Here is a 16,140-nt window from a genome sequence, read left to right on the forward strand (position 1 = left end):
TCCCCTGTAACAGCCGTACAAAGCGGAGCTCCACTATGCCCTGCCAGGGCCGTACCCAGCGCTGCCCCACGACGCCCTGTAACGGCCATGTCAGTGGCAGCCCCATCGTGCCACACGATGACGAATCCCCGGAAAAACCCCCCAGCCTGATATATATGGGGCTGGGGGGGAGGGGGAGAGTAAGCAAAGGTTTTCCAGAGTATTCTCTTATCCGTTACTACTATCTCTCCTTCTCCTTCAATCTCCTCTGACTTGATCGTCGGAGGGCCCCCACTACCCCAGTGGTGGTGCGAGGCTTGCCTGCAGGTTTCTCAGTGGAAGGTGGAGCGCAATCAACCCAACTCCAAGGGAACCCCGTTCACACCGCTGTGCCAATCGTTCTCGGTTTGGACCACCAGCAACACAACCAATCCAGTGGCGTCCATTCCAGCTACTCTAATATAACAACTTAGGATTTTATCCAAAAAAACTAGCCAAAATGTATTATTTAGATTTTTGATCCTGTATAAGTACTCAAAATCCATTCAATAAATAATTGATGTTGGACGATCAAGAGCCAAAAGCCAATGCAAGAACCAAGAGTTCCTACCAAAAAAATTTTGGCGATTAATGATTCTCATGCTGTTCCACCCCACCGCCCCTATGATTCTTTGGATAGTGATGGAGCTTAGGAACGGGTGATTGATTTGCAATTATCAACTATATTGGATTTGAGGGCCAGTTCATTTCCAATTAGATCTATCCATCCAAGGGCTAAATCCAAATCCATTCATTCACAATCAAGCTGATTTCAATCCAGAATTATGTGATGCAATAAAATCTCTACGAAAACATATTTATTGTGACTAAGTTCGTCCGAATTGCCAAGTGCTTGTCAAATTTTACGAAACCTAAGTTGGAGGAAATATAACTTCCATTAGGCATGAGTTAAAATATTGCCCTCAGCCATCCATGGGAGATTTGGAAGCAGGTATTTGATGGCTTTCTAACACAACACTTAAAACCTGATATTCTTTCATAATAGAACAGCGTCAAAACACCCCTTATCGCCTTCCTCATCGAATATAACATAACCCATAGATCTTTACGCATCTGAAGGAAATTTACAAAAGCCTTATCTGGTGTTGCTTCTACCTTAGGAGGGGGAGGGAGAGAGAGAGAGAGAGAGAGGAGCAACTAGATTTTGTAGCCCTTCCAAAATATGTTGTTCTGACCTTCCTTTTTTTTCTCTCCATAGTTTTTTTGAAATAATATTACCAGACATTTATTTTGGAAAGATTTTGATGCTTTAAAAGTCATAAAAATATTTTTTAAAGCAATATCAAGCATGCCATAAGTCTTTGACATGTTTGTGCTGCCTGAAGCTTGATTCAACATCACACAGTATATAGGAGTCTGCACATCATTGCACCCTAATCATATTCCTAAAATGTAATACAAAAATGCTCCTCAAGTTCATGATGCTTCTCACTTTTCTAGTTGATTTCCACTTGTATGTTTCATGAAAATCAAGAATACGGTTGCCCAAGCCGATAGAACAGTTCCTGTTCAAGTTGGATCAATCATTCAGTTCATTTTCTCTCTATTCTAGCTGACTTTCACTTGCATGTCTACTTCACCAAATTTGACAGGCACTAAAGGCTTATACATGAGCTATTTTTCCCAAGAGCTATGAAGATAATATCGTCGTTCTTCAGTATTTTTAGTTATGGGTCTTGGACCTCTCAACTCAAGTGATCCATCAAAGATATGCACAAATGCACTTAGAGAAATAGAACTACCAAAATGGAATTCGAGTCCATGATAAAGAAAGTAGGATAGTCAAAAAGGGATTAAAGCAGAGATAAAGTGCTAGAAACCATATGGTGAACAAGCATTCTTAAAACCAGGATCTGTCAGTCCTAATCACTCCATGTTCATTAAATTTCTTCATATGAGGATTATTCCAAGAACATAATGTCTAAAGCAAACCAAAACTGGAGACTCATATTGTTCTCTTGACAGCAATCTAATCAAAGAGCGAGAATCCCATGTCCTCGTCACTTTCTTCTTTCTCTTCCTTCTTCTCCTCAGCAGGAGGTGCCTCAGGAGCAGAACCACCAGTGGCAGAACCGGCCGCCGCACCACCCGCAGGTGCACCACCGATGAACGCCCCACCACCACCTCCACCAATTATCACCTGCAGCACAAAGTATTGGCATTCAAATATCAAACCATGTGAAAGCAACTAAACAAGTAATCGGCCCCAGGAAAGAAGCAAAAATTGATCTCTTGAAAAAAAAAACTGTGTGCAATAAGAGGATTATTCATGAGCAAAGAGCGGCATGTAGACTTGAATCCATAAAAAAGGTCTCACCATACCCCTAAGGTGAAACAGCAAATAGCATGCTTTGGCCTATGGATATAGTTTTAATGCGGCAAACATATAACATTCCCCCTCCGCATCGTAGACAGGACGACTGATAAACTTGCATCTTTTGTTCTCACATAATGACACCAAAAGAGATACATATATGCACATTAAGCCTAGCATAACCAGATAAGAACAAAATTTTCTTTTCCATTTTAATGGCATTTATTTACTGTATGAAATTACATGAGGATGCTTTTTCAAAAGAAATGGCACAACACAAGACACATCAAATTACAAGATAGAACACCAGAGTGGGGGAGAAGGGTGCAAAAGTACTGCAATCCAGCCACTTGAAAATTGGAAATCATCAAACAGAACTTGCAGAAACTCCAAAAGTTGTCAAAGCATTTAATAAGGCATAATAACTATTGCGATGATAACATCCCACATAATCACAGCATCTAGTCAGCAAGCACTAAGAAGACAATGAGATGTGCAAGAGGTATTACAAAGCCAGACTTTTAGACCCTTCCGGGAGTCCAACTTTGAGAATAAATCTAGCAGCTAATTAGGAAGTTCCCCAGCTTCATTGAAGGAAACATTCAAAAAAAGATGCTCTTCCATGTGTCTATCCAAACCCTCTCTCTTTTTTTTTTGGGCTAAAATGGGCATTTCATTCATCACGGGCACGAATACACCCAATATAATTGGAAAACAAAAGGTCCCGAAGTGCTTCGGGCATCTCTCCCTCCCCAGTCCATAAGGTGCCTTCTAAGTAGCTCGCTATATATGGCGCCACCTAGTCGGCCGCCCCGTTAGCTTCATGATATACATGCATAGTCTGAAATGTAACACCCTCTCTCACCATCATCCAAATATTGCCGAGCAGGGGATGAACTCCTCCGTCACTGCTCAGGCCCTGTCGGACCCAGCTGATCACCGTCGGCCCCCCGCCCCCTCCCCCCATGCTGCCACCGGACTAGAGCTCAGAACTATTATGTTAACACTCTGCTAGGCAATACAATTTACAATTCAACATAAAAGCACCTGTGCAGAGATCTCTAACCCCAGGTTGCACAATCCCTTCCGACTATTGCAGTAACCATGCTTCTTAGTACACACTTCAGCAACCATCAATTACTAGGACCATACTAGATTGTTTATCTATGGCACTTCTGAAGCACAAAGATTTCATGCAAATGGTTTACCGTAAACATTATCCAACCACAAAACTCAAACCCCGACAAGTTCCCACTTTTCGCCCCACACAAAAAAGAAACAACCAAGAAGACAAGGAAACGTATATATTTGATATAAATGATGCCACGAAATCCGACCCAAAATCCAACGAATCATAACGAGCTATACTTTTTTTTTTTCCAAAAACCGTTTTTTTTTTCATTGAAGCCCAATCCTAATCCAAGATCAAGATGCGGTTCGAATGCAATAAAATACAGAGCAAGAGATATGAAATCAACAACAGGGGAGAAGAAAGGGAGGCCAGATCCATCACCTGGAAGACGGCAGAAGAGGGGGTGACCATGGAGAAGGAGGAGTTGATCCCGCCGGAGGAGTCGGTGGCGAGCGCGGCCTGGACCAGCTTCCGCTGAAGCTCGTAGGTCGAGGACGCCGACGCCTCGACGTCGCCGGAGAGCTGCTTCGCGCTCCACTCCTCGCCGGAGCTCCTGCACACGAACGTGAACACCCCCATTCGATCTAAGATTAGATGATGGAAACCCTGACCTATGGAAGAAACCCTAATTCCCACTCTCTCTTATGCGTTGAAGAGAATTTAACGTTAAGACGAAAATGCCCATAAGACATTTCATTAATTTAAGGATCCCGACGTGGCAGCCTACTGTAATCTGGATGTCAGAAAAAAAATCTTTCAGGCTGCAAATGTCGGATCCTTGGCGCACAAGTATGCCATTTTTAGGAGCGCCATCAATTCGGGCCAAAACAGTTGCAAACTAACCCAATGGCAAGATGGAGAGATCTTTTCCGACCAAAGTCATCTTGCTGATATGTGGATCTTTTCCATTTATTTTTTCCCGAACAGGGATGCTGTTTATCCAGAACATAATTATTGGACTCGTTGGCTTTTTATTTACATAGATTATCTTAGGATTTATAATTTTAATTTCAAGCTCCATTTTTTTTCCGATGACGTTGGATATTGCATGAGGGAAGTAAATAAACTTTTTTTTCCTTTATCGGTTTTAAAACTATTGTTAAGTTTTATTTTAGATACCATCTGCCATCATTTTTATTTTTTATATATTTCACAAATAAAATAAAAAATATTTTAATTTTAAAAATATAAATATGTTTTGTATACTAAATTATTTTTTAAAAAAAATATTGTTAGAACAGTGTAGGCAACAATAGTTGTTGTGATAGAGACGGTAGCAATGTTGGTAGCAGGTTTGGTAACAATATAGTGATAATGGCGATGGTGGTAGTTAATAGTAGCAGTAATGGTGGTGATGGAGTATCGACGATGAAGATGACGACAATGGTATAGCGGCCGCATAAACAGCAAGAATGGTAACGATTGTGATAACGTTGCGGGAGCAATACTCGTAGCGGGGATGACAACGACAAAGATAGAGATGGTATTAGTACTAATGGTAAAAAAGTATTAATTTTTTATTTATAAAAATAATGAAAAGTAAAGATTTATTATTTCTATTTTTAGAAATGATAAATATAATTTTTTAAAATAAAAAAAGTAATACCAAATATGTTTTTTTTTGTCTCTACTTCTATAACCTTATTTTTAAAAATAGAAAAAAATAATGATGATGTCAAACAACAATTTATGAAAGGCCTTACCAACAAAATGGTTTATATGCAGGGGCCAAAATAATATAGAAATTTTTTGAGGTCACAGTTGAATGATAGTAATTGAACATATCTAGGAAAATCTAAATGGAGATACCAGTATTTTCAGTTATTGGGATGGATTATGTAACGCCCCTGACCCAAGTTCACGAACCATAGGTTGTGTCAACTGCCGCATACTCATAGGCAACCTTTTCCACAAGCATGCAAGGCACTGATATGATATTATAAATATGTAGCAAAATAATTTAAATAATAATATACAAACTTTATTTCAATAACTAGCTCAATATTTAAATGTCTCACGATTCTAACAATATTTTAGGATAATACATTAATTTAAATAAGCTCTAATCTAAGATAATGTATGTCAAAGTTCTGCTAGTTGCTCTTCCATATTGAAAACTCTGTTCAAGCTAGTTTTCTGAATCTGTAAGAAAATAAGAAATCCTATAATGAGCTCGACAACTCAGTAAGTAGTGATCACTTTAGCTAAATAAAATAGATAATCAAATAGATAATAATTTACAGAAAATAAGCATATGTGTCGTACTAATATATGCATTAAATCTTTCTCAAAATATTAAATTGAGTTTATGTCTTCAAATTCTTTCAAATATTCAATTCATCTTATCGATCTTGAGTTTTGACCATACCATCTCGGGGCAAGATCATAACACTGACTTATCTTCTTATGGCGAGCGCATCATCCTACAGCAAAGTCTTTCAAGACAGCCGGTCTGCTGGCGGTATGTTGCTAATCATTTTGGACACAACCTTTAGGATAATCATGTGCCAATGTATTAGTCTCTATTAACAAGGTCCTCAACATAGCCAGGTCGAAATTAGATTTTTTTTATTAGCCCCTTCTCTCCGGTTAGCTTGCCTCAAAAAAAAAAAAAAACATTATCCACGTGGTACCATATTGCTATGCTATGAGCAAATTGTCAACTGGGCGACTTGGATTCGGTCCGGGCTCCGGTTTGGGCCCAGCCCATCGCCTGGGATCTTTCTTTTGGTGGAGCCAATCCGACGAGCTAAACCCAACCCGACCCGACCCGACCTGACCCGACCCGACCCAGGTCCGGCCCTGAGCTACGATCGATTTGGACTCCTATAGTCCCGTACTCCCGTTGTTCTTCCGTCCCTCCTCTCCCCCTTTCCCTGAGTCCCTTCCAGGTTCGCGATTGGACTGGGTTCAGTCCGGTCTCAACCGCTGCCGGCGCTGCCTCCCTCCTTCCATGATCTGGCGGCGCTGCTGCCCGCGGCCGCCGGCCCTCCTGAGGACGGTGAGGCACCTCTCGAGGCTCGCCCCGCCACGGCCGGCGACGGTGGAGCCGGTCATCCGGGTCTCCAACAACGTGGCCCGCCTCGGCGAACCCAAGGAGGGCCCCAAGCCGCGGCAGCTCCTCTCCCTCCCCCCCTTCCCCTCCTCTCACACGAACCCTCTTCCCGGCCGGAAGAGGGATCCCGCCGCCGATCCCAGCAAGCCCCGCCGCATCACCGCCATCACCTGGGTCAAGCACTACTTCGCTGACATCCCACCGGAAGTCATCCAGAGCCATTTTAGGAAGGGCCTGGTAAGCATGTGGTTTCTGGTGTTGTGCGGAAGCTTAAATTCTTGCACCGTATGAATAAGATTAGGGGAAAGTTCAAATTTTGGCCGCTTCTTTGGCTATCCGGATGGGATTTTTCTTTGTTTTCCCAATTTCTCATCTGTTTCCTCTTTTATCTCTTTCATTATTGTGTTAGAAAGTGTATTGGCTTATGGTACTCTGGTCTAATTGTGATTTATGAGAATGATTCAAAGTTTCATAACTTTAGAAGCTCTAAAAAATAAAAATTTGTTTGTTCACAAGATTTTATTGTGCAAAAGAAAGTTAATGTTGATGAGAGTTCAGAGTACAGTTCGGTAAAAAGGCTCAACACCCACGGTTTAGCGACCCCCTGCTTGTAAGGTCAGGCTGAGATGACCCTTGCACTTTGGTTTCATGGTTGATTAACTGGAACTGTATCCATGGCCTCTTTTGATGTAGTGAGAGAATACTTGATATACAAATGAGCTAACTGTAGCCTGCTTGTAGAGAAGCATATATTTTTTAGTCAGATAAGCTGATCAACAAAGCATCTGCTAGGAAAAATATTTTGTGATGGAGAGTATATCTTCCATTTGTAGCTTTTATGTTAAGTTGTTCTGTTACTGTGCAGAGTTTTTTTATCATCTAAGGTCCAATGAATATGTATTTGTTCATCAAGTGAACCAAAATCCATATCTATCATGCTCCTAGATGGCACTTCCTTGTCTTTTCTTTTTTTTCTTCTTATGTATATAATGATGTAAAAAAATATTAGGTGTATGCGTTAAACTCACATGGCTTATGCCAAAAGGCAGAAGGCATTTCAGAGTTACCAAGGTCAGAAGTTGACAATCATTTGTGCTTAGACATTTCCACTGCTGTTTTTTTTTATTTTGTTTTAATCAGGTCCATGTGGAAAGCTCAAATCGTGGTGTTCCACTGGAAAAAGGTCATCATCAGATGCACCAGTTGAAAAGGGTATGACATATTAAGCTTCCTTCATAGTGCTCCAAATTATACTTGTCCCCTCCCCCCGAGAGAGAGTGGATGTCTGGGTTAATTCCTCAATTACACGCATAAAGTAACTATCTTTTGCAGTCTGCATGCAGGTTAAGCATAACGATGTTATGGAGGTCGGCATGAAGATTCATATTCCCGTTTCGGTTGCAGAGACCAAGATAACCAAGAGATATGACACTATACCAACTGCAACCTTGCATCCAAATGCTGATGAGATAGAATACATAAGAAGGCTTGTTACCTACAAGGCAGAATATTTAATTCTCTGTTTTTCTTTTCTGTTAATTAATCTCTCTATGATTTTGCTGAGTTCTTGTGTTGACATTGGATGGTGCCCTTGGTTGATGAGAGCTCCATTCTGTCACTGATAAGAATCATGTTTACCAATGCAATCTGGTAAATATTCTGTTGTCCTCTGGTTATTTATATAATTGTTTTGGTTTGTGAAATGTCAGGACTCTGCTATAATTGTGCTAAATAAACCCCCTAAAGTGCCTGTAAAGGTTAGTTTCAACAAATTCCTGCAAAAGTTGAACAGTCATTCTTGTTGGGTCTGCGATACTGATATTTTTGAATATCTTAATGCTTTGTAGGGAAATTTACCTGTTCATAATAGCATGGATGTGCTGGCAGCAGCAGCATTATCATATGGCAATGAACAGGGTCCCAAGTTGGTAAGCTGTCGAAATTATACACTAAATGTATCTTTTCAAATTACCTAAATCATTCACTGAACTAACAGTTGATCACACCTTTCCTGCTTTGTGCACCATCCTTTCCAACATTGCCAATTTGACAAAAAGAAAACTTTCGACATGCTCTCACATGGTAGTGATTTTATGTGATGATAGTGACTATGTTAGCATCCTTGCTGTCTTGTTTATTTCAGGTGCATCGACTTGACAGAGAGAGCAGCGGCTTGCTATTGATGGGGAGAACGAAAGAAAGCTTTGCTCAACTTCATTGGCTTTTTACTAACATAAATCTTGCAAAATCATCTTCTCAGGTAACACTGGCAGCATCTTCATGATAACAGGCAGGTTTACTAATATTTGAAAACATGAAAATCAGTGAAAGTTCAGTGAAGAGTCAATCATAATTTGTTAAGAAAAGTCTGATCCGGGCTTCTACTCAACCCAAAGTTCAAGATAGGTAATACTGTAATAGTTTCCTACAGGAATCTGTGAAACTAAGATTTTCAACCAGGTCAGGATACTTGAAAATTTCTAATATGAAAAGTGTTCTTTTATGCTCTCAAATATTTTTTCTATAAAAAGTAAGATGCGCACATTCACTATAAAAATAACAAAACCTAATATAAAATATTCAACTCTAGATGCATGGGCTTAGGTAGAAAACTTTATTATGTTAATTACTGTTATCATTCAAAAGGACATGACTCTGTCATGACTTGATCTGAGGACTTAACTGAAAAGCCGAAAGCACAACCACCATTGATTTTATGCACAGTAAGAAAAGCTCCTGACTGTAGAATTAAATCTTCATGCTTCTTTTTTCTTTTCTTTCTCATTTTTTGGTGCAAATTAGTTCTTCGTGTTCTGGTTACTTTACTGACAAAGTTATATAGTGGAACGATTCTTAATTGTCGCCAAATGGCACACAGTATCTTATTCCTGGGAAAATCTTGCTTTGCCGATACATCTGAAATTTAGATGGTGTTGGTTACTCTTCTGTCCACTATTATTATGAAGTAATAATGAGTATTTTGAAGCTTTTATCATAATTCATGTGCCAACAAATTATGTAGACATGGAATGATGCTTGTGAAGCAACGATGCAGAGGTACTGGGCATTGGTCATAGGATGTCCAAAAGAAAGGGAAGGCCTTATTTCTGCTCCACTTTCAAAGGTACCTTTGACTTTCTTCTATTTATATTCATGCATGATGGTTCTAGGTATAGTTTTGCAATCTTCGACATAGGGAAAAGCTCTTTCTTTTTGCTTTTTATTTATTTTCTGTTGTTCATGCATTCAATCATAATTACGACATTGGCAATCACACAAATATGCACCTGGAATATGTTATTAAATATTAGATTTCTGAATAATGGAGTCAGATACTGAAAATATAGGAAATATTGATTACAATATGCATACTGTGTTCTTCATGCCTTCATTTTTTTCCATTTTCTAACTAATCTCACCAGTTGCTACTACTCTTGTAGCAAATGCTCTGGAGAATTTGATTATGGAGATCCTGAAAAAAGTTTTCAATTCCAAGCACCCAATTTAAAGGGCAAATTTCTTTGATTCTTTAAAGTAGCTTTAGACTTAAACCAGATTATATGCATTATAAATTACGCCATGTGACTTGAGTGACAAATTTTACATGTTCGACTTTTTGTCTTCTGATCTTAGGTGCTTCTCAATGATGGGAAAACTGAAAGAGTCATTTTGGCTCATCCTTCAGGTATAGATGGCTCTCAAGAAGCTGTGACTGAATACCGGGTGATGGGACCCACCATTAATGGATGCTCATGGGTTGAGCTCCGTCCACTCACGGGCCGGAAGCATCAGGTACTGTTCACAGCCTTAGGAAAGGTCATCTACGGTTCTGTTTTCCTGTATGCTTTCTATCGTCTACTGTCCGGAACTTGGTATAGTTGCATAGGACAAATACCTAACTTACAAAATCACCCAAGTCAAACTTGATTATAGGGATGCTTTAAATAACTAAAAGTGTCATAAAATATTTATTCGGGTATGCCTTGATCGCATCCTACATGATCTTCTAATTATGTGACAATTTTTAAGTTATCACTAAAACTGGGAAGTAATTATTTTTGAATTTCCAGTTTTAGCTTTGCATAAAGTTTTTAATTTGAAATTCTTTATGAATTTGCTCACTGTCCACCAGTAACTCAATTAGATTATTCGTTAATTTTTAATTACGATATGCTCTTTAATGCATAAGCTAATCTCACAAGTATGTCCAATTTAACCTACCAACCAAAAGTTAAAAGGGAAGAAATAAAAGACAAATGTACTACCTTTTGGATGTCATTTGGTGCCTTCTATTTCATCCTAAAAAAATACATGGAACAATATGCATGCCTGCGATAAATTTTTTTTCGTAATAGTCTGGCAAAATGTGTTATGTGACATCTGACTGCATATTTGCCCAATAAAGTCTATTTTGCTAGTTACTAAATCTTTGGTAGAATGACTTGTAAAAGGAAACAGCATGTGAGGAAGAGGAAAAGTTAATAATAAGTTGTTTGAAAGAACCAAATCTTTTTATGAATTACTGGTCTTTTACCCCCCTTGCAGCTCCGAGTACACTGCGCTGAGGCACTGGGCACACCAATTGTTGGAGATTACAAGTATGGTTGGTTCATGCACCAGAGATGGAAGCAAATGCCTCGAGTAGACTACGAGCCAATGACCAGAGCACCGTACAAATTGCGGAGGCCTGAGGGCTTGGAGGTTCAGAAGGGGAGTGCCCTATCCAAGGTCCCTTTACTGCATCTTCACTGCAGAGAAATGGTTATCCCTCACATTGCAAAATTCCTCAGCAGTTCAGGTGAATGGCATGATGAGGGCACTCCTTGGTCCTCTGATAAGCCAGATCTTCTCAGATTTGTAGCACCAATGCCTTCTCACATGAAGATAAGCTGGAATGTTATGTCATCATGCTTGGTGTGATGTAAACCCTAATTTTTTTTTTATTCGTAGTAATTGAAATATTTGGTTCCATGTTTATGCTTGATTTCTGGGTGTTGCAACTTGGTGGTACCTTCATCTTCCCAAATGGTGGTAGTCTAGACTCTTTGAAGCAATTTTGGTACCAAATCCCGTAATGCTGCACAGTCTGTACATCCATACTATCGGTTTGGTATATAGATTGGCACCGGTTCGGGGGCAAGGTCTTGGTATCCTCTTGATTGATATGGTATGGTATGTTTTGCTCAATGATATATCTAATGCAGGTAACATTTTTTTTAAGCTGTATAATTTTTTGACTTATTGTTGAACTGCAATTGTGTGCTGTGTTGAATTTTGAAGGCAAATGTGGTGGCTTATTGTAGATTTGATCTTGTAAGGGTCTTACTCTATGGGACTCGTACAGTCGTACTGGAACAAAATCATTTAGGGCCTCATTGGATTTTTCTATAGAATTTGGTCAGTATAACCACTAAGATCAAAGGCTACGGCAAAATATCTAGAAATAGGTTTAGAGTGAGCCGGCCCGAATTATATAGGGAGAAAAAAGAAAAACAATCTGCCGAGGTTTTTTCTTTCTCTCCATGAGATTCGAGTCTTTTCATTTGAAAGCTATTTCTAGATATTTTATAAATACAAGCCTAGCCAGCTTGTAGCCTGTGATGTTGCTGGTGGTTGTACTGGTCAAATCCATGTATCTTATGAAATTTTCAGCCTAATTCTGTAGGAAAATTCAAACATATCCTTAGGAATAAAGCAAATTGATATGAATTCTCAAGAGCCGGAGATCCTCCAATTATGGTTGTTTGTGATTGATCGGTGCGATCACCATGATTGTATAGAAACCATGCAGTATATGGTGCAGCAGCACGCTAGGGCCTATCCAATCATCGCCATTGCATGAATCACTGATAGCTGAAATTGGAGAATCAGCTCTCTCTGCAATTTGAATCTGGATTCGAACTTGATTCTCGAGCCCTTGGGTGTCTTCTTGATCATCCCATCACTTGGATGGTAATCAAAAAGCTCAATTACTTACTTTTTTGTTAGTGCGGCATGATTACATTGTCTTTTCTCTAGATGCAACCCAAAACATCAGAATGTAACAAGTCTAGCAGCAGCGTTGGAGCCAAATGGCAGAATCGCAAAGTGCTGACCCTGAGTGGCCTCCTGCGGCATGCTGCGCTGGGATGCAGCAGCTCGCACATCGGACGGTCACTTGCCATTGCTTGGGGAACAGTGTGAAAAAGCCAGCTTCCCTCGAGACCAACTGTGACAAGTGAGTGCAACAAATAGGAGCTGGAGTTTTTTTATTTTGTGGTGATTTTGTGGATAATTAACTTAGTATATAGTGCAATTTTCATATAAATTTTAGTCGTTCATTTTTTTTTTTTTATCATATCAGAAAGTTCCTGGCAAGTGAGACAAGTACCCTGGTGGCTTATTTCATTTTCTTAATTACATGGCCATTCTTATTTAGTTGATTGATTTGCTCGGTTAATATCTTGATCTCAGGTTACTTTGTGAGTAGAATATTTTTAGTTATAGACGGTCTATCTTTAGTTTCCTTACCTTCTCTTGCCTGATAGAAAGTGAGTGATTTGGATTCTTGATTTTTAGTATAAACAATCTTACCATTCTCCCAAACCATGATGGAATTTCACATAGTGCCCTAACCTTAGCCATACATAAAGCACTAACAGGGATTAGTTAGAAACTCAAACAGTAAAAAAGCCTGTTTTTCAAACGTAAAGTTTTGCTCTCCTATCATGGCTACAAGCTCAGGATTTCAGTATTTAGCTATAAGAACATTCGAACAGAGCATAGTATTCATAAATTATACTAAAGCTACACAAAGAAAAAAGACTTAAAAAACACAATAACACTCGAGAGATCTCGAAAAGAGAATATTCTTTTTATTGATAGAACTTCTTTAACCAATCACCGTTTACAATGCTCAGAAGGGGTTGCCCATCTAAGGTCCAGAGTTTGTATCCACCATTTGAAAACAACTCGGTGACGACAAAAGGCCCTACATAGTTTCTCGCAAACTTCGAGTTAGTGCCATGCGTTCCAATAGGGTCTCTAACTTTTCATACCAAACTCTTCTAGGCTGAATACTCGAACTTTCACTTTCTTCGTGTAAGCCCTTGTGATCCGGCGCTAGTAACTCTATGAATGATTTATGCCCATTTCCTCTTCTCATCCAGCAAATCCAATTGTACTAGCCTGCTGTCATTCTTTTTTGCTCACAACATTAATCCTCTAACTGAAGTCGTTGTAGGGTAATCTCCAACTCAACAAGCAAAATGGCTTCTGTTTTGAGCAAAGGAAAAGGTCTTGCTCCCGTGGGTGTACAAACAAAAGTACGATATGCTCACAGAGTGAAGGGGAAGATTTCATGCCAATCACAATGGGTCTTCATATTTTTTTTGAGAATGATAATTAGAGTAAAATTAGCTACTTCTACTACTCCATTTGTTTGAGGTTGAGTTGCGGCAGACTTTTTTATAGTTAAAAAAAATCGTAGCGAAGTCTCTAACCTTCTTATTCACTAAACTTGAGCCATTGTCTGCAGTTATCTAGTACCCTAAAAACTAATAGATAATATGCTGCTTTATGAAACGAATAACCTGAGTGCCTATAATGCTGGCGTAATGTAGCATATTTTGTGATGAAATATAATTGCTGACTATAAGGAACAAATTTGCACTACTATCAAAGAAGTGAGCTGCACAGGGAAAACCAATCCCTGTTAATTAAATCAAATTCAGGTGCAGCTCCTGTCAAATTTAATGGCGCAAAATATGCCTATTTGACCTCAAGAGCTGGATAGGGAGGCGGAAAACCAAGGCAGCTGTTAAATTTAGAAATGGTTCCCACATTATTGATTAACACTTGATTTTTTTAATGCTTTTATAGTGAGATCCACTTCTATCATTTAGTATTTAATGAAAAATAGTACATTTTGCATCCTCTGCATCAACATAAAGTCAGAAACTTAGTAAAAGCCAAACCTGTTTGATATTGTTTAAATAAAGTACTTTTGTAACTTTTAAAGCTAAAAAGCACTTTCCAATTGAAATAAGTGTTTCACAACATTATCTAACAAGTACTTCTACAACAAGCAAAAAAGGCAGAACTATAAAGCCTAGCTTCTAGCTTCTTTTTATATTCCTCCAACGAAGAAGCAATACAAGGAGTTAAGGTGTATCGGGTGTTGCTTTTGATTCATAAGAAGAGCAAAAGCCAGAAGCTAGTTTTTGTAGCTCCAAATACTTATTTTTTGATGAAGTACTTTTTAGCTTTAAAAGTCATAAAAGCATTTTTTTTAAAGCACCAACGACACCCTTAAGAAAACTAATCGATACCTCAAAGGATATCTAGGCAAGTTGAGGCACAGAGACTTAAAACACATAGTGGGGTTCCAGTTTTGAAACGAAAAACTAATTATTTATTTGGTTTTTAGTTGTTTCTGGAAGATCTTGTGCCTTTTTTATTTATGGTTGCTGATCATTTGCATATGTTTATTTCTATCATGCAGGATCAATTGAGAGTCTGTGAGAAGCTAGGAGATGCTGAATGTTTCAGATGAATAAAGAGATTACCACCTCTCACTCTGGGAAAGTTTAACTATTTTATGTATATGTAATCCCCCCTCAATGGATGAATAAAATAATTTTGTCATAAACAAAGTGTTCCTTGTTTCCGCTGTATAAAATTTATATGGACTACCAACAAAATGAGGTGTAGGAACATAAATAAGATGAACTTACAACCTCATAAAAGAGTAGGTGGACCTAGCTAATATGAAAGAAAATCTACAGACTGGTAAAAAGAATTGCATTTACATAAGATGGATGGCATAGAAAAACTCATAAAACAATGGACCTGTTTGGCATTATTGATGTTTTTGTGTTTTTGTTTCCCTCTAAGAAAGTTCAAAAAGCATGGTGATTGGCATTGGGACCACATTTGCTTGAAGCTTGTGTCATTCTTTATTTATATTTTCAAATTTTCTGAAAGTGGTAAATTTTTGCTGCCAAAAGCTTTAAAAGTTTTACAAATGATTTGAAAAACAAATGGGTTCCATAGTATATATTTGTTATGCTTGCTTGTGTCATTCCTTATTTATATTTTCAATTTTTTTGAAAGCAATAAATCTTTGCTGCCAAGAGCTTTAAAGGTTTTATAGATTATTCGGAAAACAAGTGGATTCCATATTACTCTATCTTTTTTACTTTATCTCAATTTTCTTCTTAAAATTTTGAAAACAAAAGCAATAAATTAGTTGGCATGAAGATAATTTGCAATGTGCATTGCTATAGATGACAGGACAGTATCAACTAGTGTGAACTGTAAAATCTTTGAAGGTTGGTACCAAGTACCCTTACATCAGTTTCAGCCAGAGATTTGCTGTCCAAGTTGTTACAAAAAGGAAAAAAGGACCTTCCTAAGTTTGTGTTATAACAACGGTAGGGATGTTTTTTTGGATCACCAGTTAAGTTATCCACCGAGTATACTCCAGAATTATGTTGTTCTTTGACATGCCCATGAAAAGAGAAAAATGAGAAAGAAAAAAGAAAAGAACTGAGAACAGAAAATTAAAAAAAAGCATGTTATTCAAACACTACTTGCACTGCAACCAATTGATTAAGCTGA

At 38.5% G+C, this 16,140-nt stretch overlaps 2 protein-coding genes across 3 annotated transcripts; one reads left to right on the forward strand and one right to left on the reverse strand.

Moving 5' to 3' along the window:
- Positions 1 to 1,893: 1,893 nt before the first annotated feature.
- Positions 1,894 to 4,120, reverse strand: LOC103719619 (large ribosomal subunit protein P3-like). The gene is made up of 2 exons (XM_008808947.5): positions 3,867 to 4,120; positions 1,894 to 2,179 (listed from the first exon to the last, which is right to left on the reverse strand). The coding sequence occupies exons 1-2, from the start codon at positions 4,062 to 4,064 to the stop codon at positions 2,009 to 2,011; spliced, it is 369 nt and encodes a 122-aa protein (XP_008807169.3). The 5' UTR covers positions 4,065 to 4,120; the 3' UTR covers positions 1,894 to 2,008.
- Positions 4,121 to 6,272: 2,152 nt separating this feature from the next.
- LOC103719618 (Pseudouridine synthase family protein) lies at positions 6,273 to 11,515 on the forward strand. Of its 2 annotated transcripts, none has more exons than XM_039129766.3 (9): positions 6,273 to 6,777; positions 7,681 to 7,752; positions 7,873 to 8,042; positions 8,250 to 8,297; positions 8,388 to 8,468; positions 8,684 to 8,800; positions 9,563 to 9,664; positions 10,174 to 10,332; positions 11,086 to 11,515. In XM_039129766.3, the coding sequence occupies exons 3-9, from the start codon at positions 7,878 to 7,880 to the stop codon at positions 11,458 to 11,460; spliced, it is 1,047 nt and encodes a 348-aa protein (XP_038985694.3). In that variant the 5' UTR covers positions 6,273 to 6,777; positions 7,681 to 7,752; positions 7,873 to 7,877; the 3' UTR covers positions 11,461 to 11,515. The 2 variants fall into 2 exon arrangements, with proteins under 2 accessions (XP_038985694.3, XP_008807168.6); XM_008808946.6 differs by having other exon boundaries at positions 6,329 to 6,777; positions 7,884 to 8,042.
- Positions 11,516 to 16,140: the final 4,625 nt, after the last annotated feature.

The sequence above is a fragment of the Phoenix dactylifera genome, chromosome 12 (assembly GCF_051530095.1).
Source record: "Phoenix dactylifera cultivar Ajwa chromosome 12, Ajwa_hap1_PhDact_Kaust_v1.1, whole genome shotgun sequence".
Classification (NCBI taxonomy): Eukaryota; Viridiplantae; Streptophyta; class Magnoliopsida; order Arecales; family Arecaceae; genus Phoenix; species Phoenix dactylifera.